Source organism: Xenopus tropicalis, chromosome 1, assembly GCF_000004195.4.
Source record: "Xenopus tropicalis strain Nigerian chromosome 1, UCB_Xtro_10.0, whole genome shotgun sequence".
NCBI classification, from domain to species: Eukaryota; Metazoa; Chordata; class Amphibia; order Anura; family Pipidae; genus Xenopus; species Xenopus tropicalis.
In genome coordinates, this window is record NC_030677.2 from 131,379,858 (window position 1) to 131,400,743 (window position 20,886).

A 20,886-nucleotide genomic window follows, 5' to 3' on the forward strand; every position below is an offset into this window, starting at 1 on the left:
TTGGCCATTAGCTCTATGGTATAAATACAAATCATTTTTTTTTTTTTTTTTTTTTTTAAATATCATATGTATGCAAAACATAAATAAATACTTTCCTTTACTGAAATACCTTTAAATCCATGACCATGTGCAATTACCAACATGGCCAGTTATGGATGTATATTTTTTGGACACGTTACAGCAAGGCAAAACTTCCCATTAGGATGCCTGGCATATCAGCCCAAATAGTTCTCAACTAGAGGATTTGATGAGCACAAAAAACAAAAACCACTGGAGCATTCTATTGGCCAAGAGACTAAACATTTGTAGCATTATTTTGCTGCAAATTACCATGTATTCTGCCCATGTGGTAGACTAGGATGCAAACACGGCTTTTCAAAGGCAATCTGATTCCATCCTGGATACCAAACTTGCACTTCTATTAATAACAATGGAGCACAAGTCAACCAACCACTTACCATGCCCTCCAGCTGTACACGCCTAGCTCAGAGGGTAAGATCAACCAACCACTTACCAAGCTGCTCCATAGCTGCCTGTCCTCTCTGTGGAGACCTCCCTCCGGCTGTATTTGCCTCGCTCAGAGGGTAAGGTCATCCAACCACTTTGCCATACTGGTCCGGTAGCTGCCCATCCATACTGTGAAGACCCAGCTCAGAGACCCCAGCTCTGAGGGTAAGGCCAACCACCACTCCACCATGCTGCTTCCATAGCAGCCCTTCCACACATGTGGAGACCCAGGTCAGAGACCCCAGCTCTGAGGTTAAGGCCAACCACCACTCCACCATGCTGCTTCCATAGCAGCCCTTCCACACATGTGGAGACCCAGCTCAGAGACCCCAGCTCTGAGGGTAAGGCCAACCAACCACTCCACCATGCTGCTTCCGTAGCAGCCCTTCCACGTTGTGGATGCCCAGCTTCGAGGAAAAGGTCAAACTGCTCCTGTTGCTGCTCCCGTACACTTGCTGTTCCTGTACACACTACCGCAGCTCTGAGGGTAAGGCCAACCAACCACTCCACCATGCTGCTTCCGTAGCAGCCCTTCCACGTTGTAAATGCCCAGCTTTGAGGGTAAGGCCAAACTGCTCCTGTCGCTGCTCCCGTACAGACTACTGTGCTTTTTGCCACAGCCCATCCCTTTGTGCAGAGACCTCCATCCAACCTTGCAAGCCTAGCTCATAAGGGCCCAGCTCAGGGAAAAAGGCCAACCAACCACTTTTTCTTAGGCTTTGATATTATTGTCACTGTAGTGACAACTAGCCACAGAAAGAAAGAAATAATAACCTTGTCGAGAATGGGGGCTATTAGTTTCTTGCCTGCTTGTATGCCCTCCCCCCCAGGTGATCAAATCATATACTGACAGTGGGGAACTGCTTTCTGCCCAGAAAATTTAAAAATAAGTTCTATGAATTAAAGGCTAGCATTGTGCCAGGGAGCTATGTGATCAGCTTAAATATACATATATATACATACATATATATATATATACACATATAAGCTACAGTAAGCAGGCCTCTATCATATAATCTTGGGGTTGCTAATTCTATATAATTGCACAGATATGGTGAAATTGTATCTACCCCCCAATTGCAAGCTGAGTGCCCTGAAACTGCAAGCGACATTGTGCTAAGCGTATGGTATTTTCACAGGCGCTGTGGCTTTCTTATACAAACCTTTTTTCAGAGGGAATGCTTGCCAGTAATAAACCACCATCCGCCTTCATGGACTACCTGGCATGCCAGCCACCCAACCGTTAGGGGTTGGGTGGGCAAGTGTAACCAGGCAGCCAATTGTCAACACTCCTGTGGGACCCAAGCCCATCAAGCACCTGCCTCGCTAACAGTCGGCTGCATCCCAGCTAAGCTACAATAGGCAGGCTCTGTTTTTTATACTTACCCATCAGTATCTGGACTCCTACTAGTTGTACTAATAGAGGATTATACTATATTTAGGTTCTGTCTGCAGTAGCAGCGGATTGTCCTCTGAGCATGACCTGAAATCTGTGACTCAATAAATTAGAGGTAAGGATCCTACTAAAGGCTGCTAAATCGAGAACTATATCTATAGAAATACCATGCAATGTACAGACTTCTTAAACCAAAGCCTGGGAAAATTACTATATTCAGGCTTTGCCCTATTCCTGACTAAGCTCCTCTCTGTAAACTCAAACTACTGCTCTCTGTGTACTTTGATGAGTTGCAGTAGCAGCAGCCAACAGAAAAGACCTTCCTCGCACACCCTTAATTCTCCAGAACAAACGAGCGCCTGGTGCTCACTGCCAGAGGGATCGGCACCCTCCAAAATATAACAATGTCCGTAATGCAATGGCACTCAAGGCTGAAAACAGGATAAACCTTTACTTCAAATCTTTTATTGCGGTATTGCACTACCGCAATAAAAGATTTGAAGTAAAGGTTTATCCTGTTTTCAGCCTTGAGTGCCATTGCATTACGGACATTGCAGTAGCAGCAGCTCAGTGTCACAGCCTGGATTTCTATATTTAATAGAGAGGATGCCTTTTTGGACTCAGGCTGACTCCCCTGCTGCCCAAGTGACTACAGTGGAATTAACTGCTGTAGCAACAACAAGGAAACGACTATTGAGCAGCCTGCCCAAATAGTTCTACCCCCAATGCTAGTAGTATAATGAGGAGTAAATTTGTATATACTTCAACTAATAACATTATGTAAAAGAGAGAGGTCTGTACATGGTCCATGATACACTCACAGGGGCAATTGTACTGTAATCCCCTCCTCCCTCACTCTCTCTCTATATATATATATGTGTGTGTGTGTGCCGAAACACAGTAGAACTACTTCTGCCCTAGGTACACAGCCTGAGTGTAGCCTCTACAGGAATGTTGTCCAAATAACTAGATGGCTATCTGGCAGGTTCTGCATGGGTTAATAATATATAGATAGATGACATCCGCAACTGGATAAGGCCCAGTAAATTTAGAGGTAAAACTCTGACAGCAGGCTGCTGAATCAAATGATTATATCTATAGAACTACTGTATAATACGTAGTGTTAGTAAAACAAAGCCCAGGAAAGTTACTGAATTCAGGCTTTGCCTTATTACCAACTGAGCCCCACCTCCAACTACAGCTCTCTCTGTATACTCCAACTGTAGCTCTCTGTATACTCCAACTACAGCTCTGTATACTCCAACTACAGCTCTCTGTATATTCCAAATATAGCTCTCTGTATACTCCAACTATAGCTCTCTGTATACTCCAACTACAGCTCTCTGTATACTTCAACTATAGCTCTCTGTATACTCCAACTACAGCTCTCTGTATACTCCAACTACAGCTCTCTCTGTATACTCCAACTATAGCTCTCTCTGTATAATCCAACTACAGCTCTCTGTATACTCCAACTATAGCTCTCTCTGTATAATCCAACTACAGCTCTCTGTATACTCCAACTATAGCTCTCTCTGTATACTCCAACTACAGCTCTCTGTATACTCCAACTATAGCTCTCTGTATACTGTAATGAGTTGCAGTAGCTGCAGCTCAATGTCACAGCCTGGATTCCTATTTAATAGAGAGGGTACATTTTTGGGCCCAGGCTGACTTCCATGCTGCCTGAGTGGCTACAGTGAGATTAACTGCTGTAAAGCTGCAAACAAACAGCAAGAGCCTAACAAACAGCTGCCCAAATAGTTCTACCCCCAAAGCCAGCAGTATAGTGAGGAGTTAGTGTGTATATACTGCAGCTAATAACATTATATTACAGAGAGAGCTCTGCCTCATGTTTCTACCTGTTCAGAAGATAGGAAGTGAACTCCTTCTTTTGTGACATCATATCCCTATCCTTCTCCACCCCCAGCCCGGCTTTCCCCCTCCTTAACATACTGCTTCTCACCCAATCACAGCTGCATCTGATTTTTCAATCTTTAAACATAAACCAGTGTAATCTGGCTGCTGGTCATTCGGATCCCTTGTCATGCAGCCCCTGCGTTTATAGCTTCAGGGCTTCCTTTAGCGAACTTACAATAAGGAAACAGTTTCAATGTCAAACTAGTATGCAGCATGCAATTGGACAAATATATCTAATACATACCAAGGAGTTTAAGCTTTCTGCAGCAGGAATTGCAGCGATGCTTTGAAACATAATTAGTCAGAGCATCTTCTCCTAAATTAGCTGGTCCAAATACCATTCCTCTTGATCTGTAAACAACAGAAAGAAATATCATAATAATCAGTAGTAAACTGTATTTATAAATAACTAATATTCCTATTAAGGTTCCCATCTGGCCCTGTTTCTCAGGGACTGGCCCAGTTTCAGGAACTTGGTCCCCAAACAAAACTGTCCCCAGAAATATCCCTGGCTGCTTGCTTTAACTCTTTAAAGTCTCTGCTATATTAATCTGTTTTTTCTGCCACTGATGATCCACAAATTGCTTTCCTTAGCAGCTGTATTGGTCTGTAGGTGTGTGCTTCTCAACATAAAATGCTGATCAGAGCAGTGGGATTGAAGAGTCTGCAAAAGATTCCCTATTGGACCCTGTGCAGACTCTCCAGTCTCACTGCTCCTCATAGCATTTCAAATTGCACACCTAGCAATAAATGTACAGCTTATAAGAAAAAATTCTGTCTGTTCCCCCATTCCATTATCTCCCTTACCTGTTTGTTCATCAATTTTGCCGCCTACTCTGCTTCATAATGCTGCCTTATTTTGTGACATCTTTCAGATAATCCTCCACTTGGTTGTTGTGAAGAACATGCTTAGCAGTTGTATCTTCTTACAACTTATTCTTTACAACTTAACAGCCAATTGGCAGAATTTCTGAAGAATGTCACGAATCTGGGACCTAGGCAGCATAACAAAGTAGCAGGTAGTTGCAAAAACGGTAAGCAAATAGGTGGTGAAGATGGTGGAATGGAATGTTGGAAAGGAGTAAAGGAGAAGCAAAATGAAGCATACACAGGCGTGGAAGAACTTAAAGGAGAAGGACAGGCTAAGTCACTTGGGGGTGCCAAAATGTTAGGCACCCCCAAGTGATTTTAATCGCTTACCTTTTATCCCGGGCTGGTGCCCCTGTTAGGAGAAAACAGCACCAGCCCGGGGTAGCTGCAGCGCTTTCTCCTTCCTGTTCGCTCGCGCGGGCATGCGCAGTAGGGTGAAAAAGCCGAACTTTAACAGAGAAGTCGGCTTTTCACTCTACTGTGCATGTGCTGGTCGTGGCGTCCCGGCAAAACGAAGCAGGAAGGAGGAAGCGCTCGCTCGCAGGTACCCCGGGCTGGTGCTGTTTTCTCCTAACAGGGGCACCAGCCCGGGGTACAAGGTAAGCGATTAAAATCACTTGGGGGTGCCTAACATTTTGGCACCCCCAAGTGACTTAGCCTTTCCTTCTCCTTTAATAGGGGAATGTGAAGTGGGAAAATAGGTCAGAGAAGAAAACAGTAAAAAAAAAAGTCAGTCGCAGAGTCAATGTTCAGGGTTATAGTTTCCCTTTAATCAGCTTTACAGCTTTAGAGCTAGAAAATGTTTAAAAATTAATCTTTGATATGCCGAGAAAACATTTGGGATACCTATAGATCCATCAGTAGATTTCCCCAAAGTATGCTGGGAAATGCAATGTCAAGACTAAAACCTTTACAGATGAAGTACTTTTTGAAAAGCCAGCAACACAAAGGTTAGGTTTCTAAAGGAGCTTCTGACAGCAGAAGTGAATTCTAACACCACTGCTCTTAAAGGGTCCCTACACCTTCATATTTTATCTTCCCTTTGTAGTGGAAATAGTATGAAGTAAGAATCATTTTTATTTTGTGGAGTTTATAACCTCTGTGAAAGTGTTACTGAATTCACAGCATAGCTAAATACTCCAAGCATAGCCAAAGAAAGCATAGCCAAAGGCTGACATCAGCTAAATATGGATAAAACAATAGTACTGTAGTATACTACTAACAGTCATTATTTTTGCACAAATTATCCATACATAAAAAGAGTTCAAAAGTCCAAGTTCAACCACTCCAAAAAAAACCCCAGTGCATATATATATATATATATATATATATATATATATATATATATAGACTTATACAGACCTATCTATACACTAACATATATAAACTATATACAGTATACCAATATCAAGATTTTAGTATCACAATAGCCTTGGAAATTATGCTTGTTTAAGAAAAAATCCAACTCACTCATTAATAGAATGTTCTAAATGTCATGTATTAAAACTTCTGCATGCTTGTTGAAGACATTAATGTTGTTATGTAATAAAAGGCACTAATTTTACCCAGGAGCAGTAACCTATAGCTACCAATCAGCAGGCAGAATTTACTGGTCACCTGTTTAAGAGCAAACATCTAATTGGTTGCTTTGGGTTATTGCTACTGGGCAAACTTACTGCCTTTTATTACATATGGGGGTTAGAATTTTTCCTTGCCCCCATCTCCAACAGCTATTGCTGGTGACATGTGGGATTTCTTTAGAGTCTTCGATGTTGTTGCTTTTGGAGATGTATCCTGCTTACTATACCAACCTAGTGAAAATCTAGTTCTCTGTATGGAGTACAAGCTACTTTGTGTGCAATGCAATTATTATTATATATATATATTTCCTCCAGCTGTTGAAAATAAAAAAGCCCAGAATTCCTAGCCAATGTTCCTGTGACTATATGTTGCAAAAATGGGATCACACTTACTGTTTGTCTTCTGGTTTAATAACAGATGGGTCTGTAAGATTTTCCCCAACGCCTAACAAACAGAAAGGTGTATTAGTGAACTTGATACAATTATGGCAAACAACCTGTTTCAATATAAAGAGTTAAACTTTTATAATATTACACATATTAAAAGTCAGTTACTGCACTGCACTTTAATCTTAAAGGAAATTTAAAAAATACACAGATTTTCTATAGAATGCATGCGGAGGACACTGAGCAGCAGAACAATTAACTGAGCCACTACTGGACTGAATACAGCAGGCGAGGCAAAGCTGCAACTGCACAGGATAATATAGAGCTGCAATTGCACTGGATTCTTTAAAGAGAGAGAGAGACATCTGCTGTGTATTTCAGGCAAATCCATTCTGTAATTACTCCAACTTCTATAAATTCACAACTGTTCATCTGGTCTTCCAGTTTTACCACATATTATATATATAAACGTCTGTTTACTCAGGGCTGCTTCTTAAAAACAAGACACTGGTGAAGGTTCCCTGAATGACACCAACACACTGCACTGAAACCAAGAGCTGTAGAATGTTTGTTTACATTAGTTACTACAACATAGGTGAATTAAATGTTTTTTTGGTATACATAAGCATTCTTTCTAAGATTCATAGAATTTCAGGAAATGGTCCTCATTCCTACTGTGTATTAAAACTCCTAGCACAGGTATAAGTATTCTAACGGTTAATTTATAAAAAATAAGACAATAGGGAAGTTTGACTGGCTTTTCTGCTACAGTACATGAAATAGGCTTCAGTATAACAGTTGAGTTTTTCTTTATGCATGATGTACTGCAGATACAGTACAGATATTTTAAATATTTACAAATCCTTACCTTGTAAATCCAAAACAAGCAGCTCTCCCCTTGTATATTCATAACTCCAATGAGAAAAAGACAGCAGTGTCTCCTCAAGTAAAGTGGTGGGGGTAATTTCATCTCCATTGTTGTTATTGTACTTGCGGAATTCTCCAGTCAGGTACTTCTCTATAGTAAGCCATTGGTTAGCTGAATGGCAGAATATAAGAAATACTTCTAGAAACCTAGAAATAAAATTCAGTAGCCTATCAGGAATCTTATCTACATGCATGGCAATGGGATTCAAAGCAATAGTTCTATTTCACAAATTATTTGACCAGTGCATGTCTACAACACAGGCTAAACATCTATCAACAGATTAAACAGCATTAAACAATTAGTGAACCATACTTCTAGTCATTAATGTGTTTTGCCTTGATCTGGAGAAATGATGTAAATCACCATATTTGCATCAGGAAACCCATCATTTCGCGGGTTTGCTCATCCCATGCACAAATATTCAGGGGACTCTACAGTTTGGGTAAAGTAAGGACACCAGTCATTAAAGCAATCCTTTTTATTATGTAAATATTCTTTTGTGCCTGTATGTGTATGTAGGATTGCTGTGTGGTTTCTTATGTACACCATCCCTTTGCTTAAAAGATATGACCCCTTCAGCCATCCTCCTAACACCTTTTAGGAGTGGCTATTTTTTAATATATGTATATTATTAGGGATATTACAAACTGTACTGAAATTGACTGCTGATTGTACAACTGCGTACTGATGAAAGTACCAGACCAGTACCATTATGTAGCTTGGGTTACAGATGAGTTCGCTTATTTATCAACATACATTTTAAGCACATAAATGTGTATCAGGCATATTCTGCTGGCTGGCCTTAGGAGCTAATAAAAATTAAAATAGGATTCATTCTAAACTTCTAACAGCTGTAATAACAGAACATCATTTCGGTGAGATGGCAAAGCACAAAATGATGCTTAGCTTGTATCTTATATTGATTTAGTGTAATTGTTACATTACACTTACCATTCATCCATCATGCATCAAGGCTGTCTCTACATTAACCATCTTTTGCTAATAAGTTCTTTGGGAGACTGAGACGTTTTCCCCCTGCAGGCATGTTCAGCCAACACTTGGAAGTGACTATAATATTGATTGATCGTATCTGGCCATTTGATATTTCTGCTTAAACACCCCGCAGGCTCTTTTCTTCTCATATCCATAAATTGTGCAGTGACAAGGGAATATGCAAAATGGAACTGACAGCATGGAACACTTGCTGCTATTGAATAGGTAGTGTAATAGACTTTAAAATTAACAAAAATTAATTGTACAAGATGCATCTAATAAAGAGGTACATCATTCTGTTTATCTGGTTGAATGCCCAGCTAGTCTCCCTGAATGCCCTTCTCTCACTCTGTTTCCTCTGATTGATGGTTTTTCTTCAGTGCCTACACACACTTAGTACCTACAGGAGTAGTAAACACATGAATCTATATATGGTGGGAAACTTCCAGCATTCAACAACTGTGTACAAGATAAGTTGAAGACCCAGTGTTTAGCCATCTCCCCAGATTCGAAAGATCATATATTAAGATGGAGGGGTGTGTAAAACCTGTGTACAGTCACGTCTCATGAAAGGTCACTGAGCAAGTTACTAAATACACCTTGCCATGTATTCTAGGTTTCTTGGTGCTCCCTACCATATTCGCTTTGCACTTCTTATACACACCTGTCACAGGTATTGTGCCACAGGCAATTACACCTACTACTTCTCTGGTGCTAGGGAAAAACAGCAGTAGAAATGCTAGTAACCGATTCCTTTTTTGTAATTGGTGATTCACTATATTTCGCAGTAAAAACCTTACGACCAACAGCACCAAAAATTGGTGGTCTGTCTTTTTATGCTCAATTCACATACATAGTACCTAAAGGGGGTATATTTATTAACAGTGGAGACAAACATCACCGGTGATGTTACCCATAGCAACCAATCAGATCTTTACTTTTGTAGGTACTTGTAGGTGACTGTTCAAATCTAATTATATGAATTGTGATGTTTGTTTCCAATGTTAATAAATACAACACTAAGGGGCACATTTACTAACCCACGAACGGGCTGAATGCGTCCGATTGCGTTTTTTTCGTAATGATCGGTATTTTGCGATTTTTTTCGGAAAATTTTCACGGCTTTTTCGTTACCAATGCGATTTGTGCGAAAAAACGCGAGTTTTTCGTAGCCATTCTGAAAGTTGCGCAAAATCTTGCGATTTTTCGTAGCGTTAAAACTTGCGCGAAAAGTCGCGATTTTTCGTAGTGTTAAAACTTGCACGAAACATCGCGCCTTTTAGGTTTTAACGCTACGGAAAAGGCGGGACTTTTCGCGCAAGTTTTACTGCTACGAAAACATCGCAAGATTTTGCGCAACTTTCGGAATGGCTACGAAAAACCCGCGTTTTTTCGCGCAAATCATATTGGTAACGAAAAAGTCGCAATAATTTCCGAAAAGTCGTAAAGTCGCCGAAAAAATCGCAAAAAATACGAAAAAGTCGCAAAATGTTCGTTTTCCAATCTGAATTTTTCCAATTCAGATTCGAATTCGTGTCTTAGTAAATCAGCCCCTAACTGTACAGAATAGCTGAGAGAACCTCGCTTCTGTATGCAAACAGTAATATAAGTAAAATCTATTTTCTTGCCTTAGAGTATAAGGAATACTGTGTGGTTTCACTTGATTGAAGGTGTAGATCAACTTTTGAGCTGCTCTTTGTTGCTGAATTTCCTTTAAGAAAATCAATGTATATTAGTTTTGCTTATAGCAACTGCTATGTATCTGTAACAGTAGTAAAATTAGTAGTAGTAAAGTAGTACATTTCTAGGGATCTATTATACATTTGTCTCCCTCTGAACATTTTGGAACATGATTCTTGGTATCATTATAATAAATTATGAATTAACAATTATATTTCTGTTGCAAGGTACCTTTCTTTGTATACTGCTATTTCTAAATCTGTTGCAGAATTTACATTGACCAAGAAAGTCTTTGCTCTGTCTACATTAATTTACTTTTCTTTCTCCTCCCAAAGTCCCTATTAAATTAGTCCTGGGATGAGTAGCATCTGTCTGTATGTTCTGGAGCACTCCAAGGTAGTCACTATTGTCAAGGCCTATCTATGTGGAGTGTTTTGGACCTGGGGTTTTAAGAGAAGGGATGTTTCCGTAATTTGGATTAAGCCTGCTAAAAAGAATTTAAACATAAAATAAACCCAAGAGCATTGTTTTGCCACCAATATGGATTCATGCAGCTTAGTTGCTGAAAATTGGCTCTGTGGGATAGAGACTTTCTGTAATTTTGAACTTTCTGAAAAATGGGTTTCCAGATCAGGGATCCTATACCTGTACAGATGTCCAAGATTTGCATGATTAAGCAAACGTAACTTTTATAAGGCTAGCCTTAAGTAATCATGTTATTTGGGCCAGTTTCCATACAGTGGCTTAAGAAGGATTATGTCCTATATTGTTTTACATTCTTAGTTCTAAAATAAGTTAAAAGTGGTTTATAAACTGTGTAGGAAGTCAATCAAGAATTGGGTTTAAAGATATAGGGGCAGAATTATCAAAATGTGAGATCAGAGCTCACCACAGAAAAATGCACCCACCTTGTTCATTCCTATCGGATTTTTAGAAGCGCATTTATCAAATGGTGAGCTCTAAACTTCAGAAAATGTTTCCTTCTGTATCTTTTCACATCAAAATTAGCCATGTCTTCTATAATAAAGTGGATTTTTTTTAACAATTAATCTATGAGCTAGGGGATCTAAGTGACCTAATCCAGACCATACTTCCCTCTATTATGCTGCTGGGGACACCAAGAGCACTTATCCAGCATAAATAAAATGGTCTGTTTAAATAACAGTACATTTTACTTTATATTTTGCCATCATTTCTGCATCCTTCTTCAGGGAGCTTTTACAGTCAAGACTTTTACTGTAATGTCAAGTGTTGTAATACTGTTACTACTGTATTATTAACTTGTGGTACTGTCTATTCAAATTGACACAGTAGGGGACCTATAACCCATAATATTACAGACCTGGGTTTTTTCTTCTTGTACCGGTTATTTTTTTGCATACTGTATATTCAAGGTTTTATTGCATGGGGTCTGGCACATCTTTTATCTGCTCCAAAAGTAATATAAACTCACCCTGAGACACAGATTCAGTACAGTATCACCACGGAAAACCTTCTGCCAAGTCTGTACTACCTCCGGAAGAAAAGATTTGACTATAAACACCTCACCAGGCGTCAGTACATCATGCTCAGACCAAGTGCACACAACTTTTAACGCCCTGCGGAGACCTCCATCCATTTCCTCTGGGGACAGAACCTGAAGCATTGCTGCCATTCCACGCTGTGACCAGGAAGACATACTTTTATCTAGAATTGCTGGAGAACTTTCCTCTAGTTGGTAAACAGTGACTTCTTCTCCAGCTAGATGAAAAGATTTCAAGCACACATTTGTTTTACCAATCCCATTTGAGAAAGGTTGTAAGAGGACTGTTTTAATGTGAACGTTAAAAATTGTTTGATTTAACAAATAATATATAATATAAGGATGAAGTAGATAATGAGCATTTTTAAAGAGATTAATGGTCAAGGGGCCCAAGGCACAGACCCTATTCACACTAGCCCCAAAACCAGCCTTGATTACATCTACGCATCGCAAAGTGCACATGTAACTGCTTGAATAAGAGATTTTGTTTCTCATGATGCTTTGAACTTGTGGCTTTACTATTCTTCCCCTTTGTTATGTTTTCTGTGTGTTTGGGACTCTAGTGCCCCCATTATTGTACTAACAGAAATAAATGTTTATTTTTAGTAAAGAAATACTTATATATAGGTTTATGTGGCAAAAACTGCTATGACCAAGGGCTGAACTTAATAGAGTACAGTATTTGCACAGCCAAATTACACTGATATGTTGGTCAAATGGAAAAGAACACTCAAGCAAGTCATTATCAGTCTGCACTTATATCTAAATATCAAGGATCTGCGTGTGTGTGCTGCTGCTAAATGCCATACTTTCCAGCTTAGGGCACCAAACCACAAACGTCTGATCCTTGTTACAGAAGGTGAACAAACAGTTAATTTCTGGGATTCTTATTACAAATGCTCCTGAAAAGATGCAGAATTGGGCCATACATGAATGAAAAATAAAGGAGATTTGAAATGAATCAGCACAATCATTTTTATAACATACAAACAATAAAAAGTTAAAGCTCACCAAAAAGGTGCAGGGGGGTGAAAGGTATGCTCTGTGCAAGCCTCATTAAATTATTCCTTTCCACCGCTGAAACAAAACATAAAAATTACTAACAATGCAGTTTTCCTTGCACCACCTAGGAATAATTACTGAACATCTCTCTATTTTAAAATATATGTAATAAATGTTTTGCTCTAAACAATGAAGTGGACCTAAAACTGCAATATAATACTAAACCTAATCACATATATTTAAGCAATCAAGAGTCACCCCGAGAAGAACACACTATGACCTTTTTTTTAACTCCTAGTTTGGAGCCTAAATAGGCATACCATGCATATTGGCCAAGTGTTATATAGTGCTATTGTTACAGCTGTGGTTCAGATGTTGACAATGTTGGACCTCGGGTCCTAGGTATGTGCAATTACATCCTAAGAAATCCTTTTGGATGTTACATTATTTACATCAAAACCACCGAAGTATATGGTCTAAATTTTGTATAAATTGAATGGAGCTATTCTTAAAGAAGAAGAGAAGGGTAATTTACTGAGTGGTGCCAAATGTTAGGCACTCCCCAGTATTTGTAATCACTTACCTGATACCCTGGGCCGGTGCTCCTGTTAGCATAAAAATTCACTGGCCCGGGTATTTCTGTGTGAGCACCATGAAGCAATCCTCTTCCTGCTTCTTCTTTCTGTACACGGGTGCATGTGCAGTAGAGTGAAAAGCCAAATTTTTACTCTAGAACGCAAGTGCCTGTCCAGAGGATTACCCTGGCACCCCCAGTTATTACCCTTTCATTTTCCTTTAACTTTGTGCTGGGTCACCAAAATTATGAAAAGTAATTCCCAATCTTTTAGAATATTTCTTACAAACAAGGACACTTCTTGCAAGTATTTCTAACCATGCAATATGCACGCCAGAATGAGTATTTAAACTATGTAAGAATGTACATGTCAGAGCAGTGTTTACTCACTGGGAAGCCTCTGAGTAGAGAGGTAAAAGACTGGAAGGATGAAAATATGTTTGTATGGTGAAAAATACATTTTTGGATAAAAAAAATCAAAACAAGGTTACAGAGAGGTGAGCAAAAAAGTAATCACCCAATATTCACCCTAACTGACCTTCAGTTCAACATTTCTGCTATATCTAAGAGAGCTATCAGGTATTCTGCCAAAATCACACCCTAACTGCTAGTCTTAAAATTGAGCCTCCCTACCACTCAAACATTACCCCTCTCTAGCGGGGCCAGTCCCACAGACTGGGCACTACAGGTATGGGATCCCTTATCCGGAAACCCGTTATCCAGAAAGCTCCGAATTACGGAAAGCCCATCTCCCATAGACTCCATTTTTATCTAATTATTCAGAATTTTAAAACTGATTTCCTTTTTCTCTGTAGTATAAAAACAGTACCTTGTAATTTATCCTAACTAAGATATAATTCATCCTTATTGGATGCAAAATAATCCTATTGGGTTTATTTAATGTTTTATTAATTTTTTAGTAGACTTAAGGTATAGAGATCCAAATTACGGAAAGACCCCTTATCCGGAATACTCTTGGTCCCGAGCATTCTGGATAACAGGTCCTACCTACCTACCTTAAATAAATGCTTTAATGGCAAAAGCTAATCCAGCTAAAAATAAGTTTTATAACATTAATCAATACAAGGCATACAGGTGGAGAGACACCCCAACAGCATGTTTACAAAAAAAGGAGACAAGAAATCCTGTGTTTCTTTTGAGAGAGGACTCTGTGAGTCCTTATTATGGCTTTATTTACATAGTCCTTTCTGATAAAGCTTACTTAGTTTTTACTTTTCCTCCTCCTTTAAGGATATGGGGATTTTTGTAGATATCTATCAAGTTGTCTAATTCCAGGCAGTGTCATTCTGTGGCAAATAAAATGCTGTTTTGCATAAAAAGGGCATTAACTTGAGGGATGAAAACATAATTTTGCCTCTTTATAGGTCTCTGGTAAAGCCTCACCTTGAGTATGCAGTGCAGTTTTGGGAAGGTTTTTAAAGGTTATTAATGAGCTGGAGAGAGTGCAGAGACGTGCAACTAAACTGGTAAAGGGATGGAAAATTTAAACTATGAGGTTAGACTTGAGATTGTTTTTTCTGAACAAAAAGCCCGAAAAACAGGAGCAGCGCACCAGAGGTCACCCCTTTAGATTGGAGGAACAGAACTTTCATTTGAAGCAGCGTAGGTGGTTTTTCACAGTGAGGGCAGTGAGGTTGTGGAATGCCCTTCCGAGTGATGTTGTTATGTCAGATACTGGAACATCATGTTTAGAAAAAAAGAGACAAGAAATCCTGTATTTCTTTTGATAGTGCAGCATTACTGTAAGTGCTTATGGCTGTATTTACATAGACCTTTCTGATAAAACTTACTTAGTTTTTACCTTTCCTACTCCTTTAAGAGGGGCTTGGATGATTTCTTTAACAATCATAATATTTATATTTATATTATATATTTCAACCCACCTTAACTATGTAACTATGTACCATGTTAATAACCTGGTACTTATACCTGCCACTTACCTGCCACAAAGTCTATGTCCAAATATGTCTGGCATTTAATTGCAAAGAGATTTAGCAATAAGCTTACCCCACTGGAGTTACTTTCCTGTACTTTTGACTTACCTGAATAATGATTACTTAAATCCTGAGAGGCTTTTAGGGAAGCTGCCATTTCTGCAATAAAATGTTGGAGACATCAATGTAATGCACACATAATTCACATTCCCATTCCCTTTTAGGTTCTGCTGTTATGTTCATCAGTGAATGAATGACTGAAAATGTTTCAGGCAGAAATAGAGCATTAAAATCAGCTTTTTGGTGTCTATTTTATCATCCCTAATAAACCATTATCTCACCGACACTGCAAAAGTGAAGGAAAATTACCATAGTTTGCATGTTTCATTCATGTTCTTTCAGTTGCTCTTTATTATAATGGCATTTTGTCTATTTTTGTAATTGGAAAGCTACATAATGGTAATTATGGCATTGCAACGGGCATGTTAAGGTTTTCCCATTCTTCCTTATTTAATGATGCACGGATTTTTTAGGATGGCTTTGTCGTGCACCCATCTATAATCATAAGCAAAAATCTTAACTATCTCTAAAACTATTTTGTGTATTTCTTTCATTTTACAACATAGATCTTGGCTAAAACAAAATTCACTAAAACAGTAATTATAGGTGTCACGACAACAAACTTACTCTTTACTTCATCGGAATTTCGGAATCTGCAATGACAGAAGGGCTAAACTTAATGAAAAGAATCAATTTACATGAAGCCAGCAGCCATCAAGATAATATCTACAGTTTCAGCAATAGTACCAGTTTCATACCAACAGTTTCAGTCTGAGAATGAGCAAACAGCAAAACAGCACGTATAACTTTCTTTTCTCTGTTATGTATGGAATCATGCTATTATTTTATATAAAAATTATATTATATTTATTACATCAAAATATTGCTGTTAGCATAATAACTATGCAGCAATAACTATGCAGACTGACAAGTTACGCTATTAGATTCAGTTGGAAGAAGACCTAGTTATCTAGAATGTTCAAGACCTGGGGTTTTTCTGTAATTTAGATCACCATATCTTAAGTCTACTAAAAAAAAATAATTTTAACTTTAATTAACCCCAACAGGACTGTTCTGCATTTAATAAGGCTTCATTAAATCTTAGTTAGGATCAAGTACAAGGTTTTGTCTGTTTTATTATTACAGAGATTACATTACATTAACATTTATTTATAAAGCGCCAACATATTCCGCAGCGCTGTACAATAAGTGGGTTACATACATTGGACATACAGAGTAACATATAAAGCAATCAGTAACCGATACAAGAGGTGAAGAGAGCCCTGCCCAAAAGAGCTTACAATCTACAAGGAGAAAGGGTTGAGACACAAGGTGTGGGAATGGGCATGACCAGAGTTGTGAGAGGTGTGGCACAGGGTATTGCTAAACTAGATTAGGGTAAGCTTCTCTGAATAAATGTGTTTTTAGAGATCTCTTGAAGGCAGAGAGATTGGGAGAAAGTCTGACAGTTTGTGGGAGCGAATTCCAGAGAAGGGGGGCAGCCCTTGCAAGCTCTTGAATGCGAATGTGTGAGGAGGAGATTAAGGAAATAATTTTTTAAAATTGAAATTTGATTAACATAGAGTCTATGGGAGATGGCCCTCTTGTAATTTGGGACTTTCTGGATAATGGGTTTCCGGATAACCTGTGTACCCACTAAGCACACTAGTTACAAGAGTAAGACCCTTAAGATTGTTACTGCAACTGACTGCCAAGTCACAGGTACCTTGTTGCAGCGCATGTTCCTTTAAGTTCTAAACTTCTGAGTTAAAAAGAAAGTTTGAGTCTATAAGGGAAAGTACAGTAGCATGTTGATTTCTAGAGACAAGGCAGGTTCTGCCTCCTCAGTTGAAAGACTGGTTTGGTTCAAGCGAAATTGTAGAGGTTTGCCTCTTAATAAGAAGCCATCTGTGCCCTTTTTTGCTGCATCTCATTGGAACACCTCAAGGCTCAGATTGACGACAGATCAGGGAGATAAGTGGTTAAATTGCGCACAAACATAAGAATACAGAAAAATATTCACATACCATGCCTTAATCTTACTGTTCCACACAATGATTATGAAACTGTTTGTTTAGAGGAATATAAGACACTTCAGTTTTAGGATCTGACATTCCATATGGTTTAGAATATAAAATAGCTGTCTCCCGACACCTTTTTGCACAGTGTTGACAACATACATATTCGCATTACATGTTAGTTGCTTTGTATTTTTAAGAGTCATCTGTGACTCCCATCTGATAGCTGTGATCTGTGACAGCACCCTTATATTGGTACTTTGTCATTATGCAAACAATCTCATCATGTAAATCAGATCCTTTTCTACTGCAAATGTAATAATTAATATGCTTGAAAATGCTATATATATTATCCAACACAGCACATGCACGTATACAGGATAATGATAAAATAGTATTTGTGAGCCTCGACTGCCCGGGGCCATAAAGAAAAACATACATATAAGAGTATCACCCAGCCCCTTTTTGTATAGCACCAATCTGCAAGTATCCTTACCTGGCCTTATCCATCACAAACGTTGTTAAATAATTAAGAAATAAAGATGTGCATATTTTAACCAAAAAATAAATAATCATGCATTCTCTTTACCAAATGCCATCAGATGCCCAGGCCTCTTAAAGGACAATATATATATTCTCTGCATCTTATTGATCACTGCCAAATACATTGTTATCAATAATACTGTATTCACTAACCTATTACATAAAAGTGGCCAAAATACAGAACCTTGTGGTTTCCAACCTAAACATTAATTACCATATGCACCACCACAACTGCTCTGTGTACAAGACAATTTAGTAATTTCTATGTCCACAGACAGTCATTAGTTATTGGGCTGGTGGGGTGCTGTTTGGGCCTCTGTGTACTTGAAAGGCCAGGGCCTATTTTAAATCCCAGTCTGGGTCTGTTCCACAGAGCTGTGAAAGGGAGATCAAGGACTGACAAAACAAATTAAATAGTGATAGAAATAAAAAGATAGCCATAACAGCACAGTCTCAATGGGAACTCAATACACTAGATAAGTTATATACTTGTATAATGTATATTCATTGTAAGTGCAAACCTCTGATCATCAGGGCATCCTATTATAGAAGGACATGGAGAATTAGGAATGACATTTAAAAAGTGTTCTGGGTTCATTTTAGGTGAGATATCAACACACCTTAAAAAATGCTTGATTTGCATTGCACAACTATGTAGGACTCATTGGGACCATGTCATAAAAATGTATTTTCCACTGCTCCAATGAAAACAATGGGCTGAGAGTGACCACTAAAGCTGACAAGCAACAAAATGCCAAATTCTTAGTTTACACTAATAACTAAGAAAACTCAATAATTTAGTCTAAGACTGCAGCATATATGTGCAGTTCAGTGATTGCACATTAGTACAAACATATAAAGTTACCCACAATTCCTAGCTGAAATGATATTGCAATAATAATTAAATAATAATGCATGTATGTATGTTTAACCTTATTTCTAAAGCGCTACTAGAGTATACAACGCTGTACAATTCAACAATACAGATAAGTATACATAGGGAGGACAAACATTAGAATAAATAAATAAACAGCCACTGTGTGCCATGTGGTAAGAAAAACAGTAGGCAGGAAGCCCCTGACTCATTTAGCTTCCAATCTAAGAACAGTAATAAAAATGATTATTAATGTTTAATAAATAGATGCTAATTGTAGCTTGTTTTGTAATACTGGGAACATTTAAACCTGTGCTGTACTGTAACTCATAAAAACCAACAAAATCAAATTTCAGCTTTTATTTTGTAAAGGGAACCCATTGTACACTAGTGTGTACAATGGGAAGGTAGCAACATAGTAGCTCCCAGTAGATATCAGAATAGCACTCAGTAGTAAGAAATCCAAGTCTGGCTTGGGACTCCTCCAGTTACATGGGAGTAGGAGAAACAATAGGTTACCTGAAATCAGGTCTAATGTGCTCCTTCTGAAAGCTCAAACTCAGGCACAATGCACTGAGATGGCTGCCTACACACCAATATTACAATTAAAACAAAATACACTTGGTTCAAGAATTTTTTTTTAAATGGCAGAGCGTATTAATTGCTATGTAAACAGCGTAATTTAGAAATATAATCCAGGATTTGTTTTGGGATTCAGTGAACATTTTGCCTTTTCAGCAGGATTTTTCCAGCAAGCATCTAGCCGAACCAAATCTGAATCTTTAAAATCACGTGAATTTTGGTTACATGAACATGAAAGTAAAAACATTTTTTACCATGCATTTCTTTTTAACCCTTCCATAGCCTAATTTCCATATGCAAATTAGGATTCTGTTTGGCCAAACACAAAAAGTAATGGATTTGGTGCATCCCTTGTATTTTCCATAAGAAGGCTGTGCTATCATCTTTCATTTTTCCACCGAATTCCAAGTTGGGCACATGTACAACTTAGAAAAGTTGGAAAAATGATTGTGTTGTGCATGGACTGTTACAGGGCAGGGCTAGGGGTCCCTGAGAGAATGAAAGCAGATGGTATTGTGACACTCATGATGGTAAATTCCTGGGTCGGTGTGGTTTTTAGAGAAAAGGACTGTCAGCCTTGAGTAAAAAGTAAGCAACTTCCTTTCCTTCTTTATTAACTAGCTCTGTGTGAGCAAATATATCCCAATGCTATAGTATAGAGTTAAATAAAACAAAGAATGAGTTAAAAAATAAAGACAGAAAATGCAGACTCAAATGCCTGACAAATGTGATATAGGAGCAAGAGAGCGCACTAAAAATGCTAGATGTAAACATTTTATGCTCCACCGGATTAAATGCCCTGAAGCTGTTTATGATTTTATGAAAACTCACAGCCATGTCATTACAAGATTCTACTTAAGGTAGAGTTTGCTTTCCACAGAGATAGAATAAGCTACCAAGAAACGCCGGCAACCACCTCTAGGGTTGGGAATCTAATGTTATATAAATGTTTTACACACGACAAGGGCAAATGTTGTACAGAAGCTTGAAGCATATTGTTTTCCCAGCTGGTGTACATGTCCGGTTGGGGTGTTTAACCTTAGTCTGTTAACCACACAACAACTTTAATTGTTTAAATCTTTTGTCTATTATCTGTGTGCATAGACTGAAACTCCAGCTTCAAATTCCTGTCCTGTTTTGAGCAAGGGCAGTGCGGGGGGTGGAATCTACTAACATTCATGTTAAATTGCACTAGAGGGATCACCTAAAGTTACCCATCAGTAATTAATTTTAGTCTACTATTAGTCTACTACAAGTAAGAAAGCAAAAGGAGATATTTAACTGGTTGCTACTGGGTAATCACTTACAGCATTTAAGATAAACTGCCCATACAGCATTTACCGCATGGTATATATCTAGCTGAATTCTTACCCCCAAATGTAATAAAAGTCACAAACTTTACAGAGGAGCAGAAACTCATAGCAACCAATAACATTTTTGTTTTTAAACAGGTGAACAGTAAATGCTTCCTGCTGATTGGTTTCAAAAAATTCAA

At 38.4% G+C, this 20,886-nt stretch overlaps 1 protein-coding gene across 4 annotated transcripts in view; it reads right to left on the minus strand.

Annotated features, from left to right (window-relative positions):
* Positions 1 to 20,886, minus strand: part of trpm6 (transient receptor potential cation channel, subfamily M, member 6) — a 92,582-nt gene that overhangs the window by 6,933 nt on the left and 64,763 nt on the right. For all 4 annotated transcript variants that reach the window (XM_031890874.1, XM_002940033.5, XM_031890880.1 and 1 more), the window contains 8 exons: positions 16,002 to 16,027; positions 15,423 to 15,473; positions 12,795 to 12,860; positions 11,715 to 12,001; positions 10,210 to 10,292; positions 7,529 to 7,734; positions 6,667 to 6,718; positions 4,068 to 4,174 (listed from right to left, as the gene is read on the minus strand). In XM_031890874.1, coding sequence (XP_031746734.1) covers positions 4,068 to 4,174; positions 6,667 to 6,718; positions 7,529 to 7,734; positions 10,210 to 10,292; positions 11,715 to 12,001; positions 12,795 to 12,860; positions 15,423 to 15,473; positions 16,002 to 16,027 — 878 coding nt within the window. The remainder of the gene's footprint in view (positions 1 to 4,067; positions 4,175 to 6,666; positions 6,719 to 7,528; positions 7,735 to 10,209; positions 10,293 to 11,714; positions 12,002 to 12,794; positions 12,861 to 15,422; positions 15,474 to 16,001; positions 16,028 to 20,886) is intronic.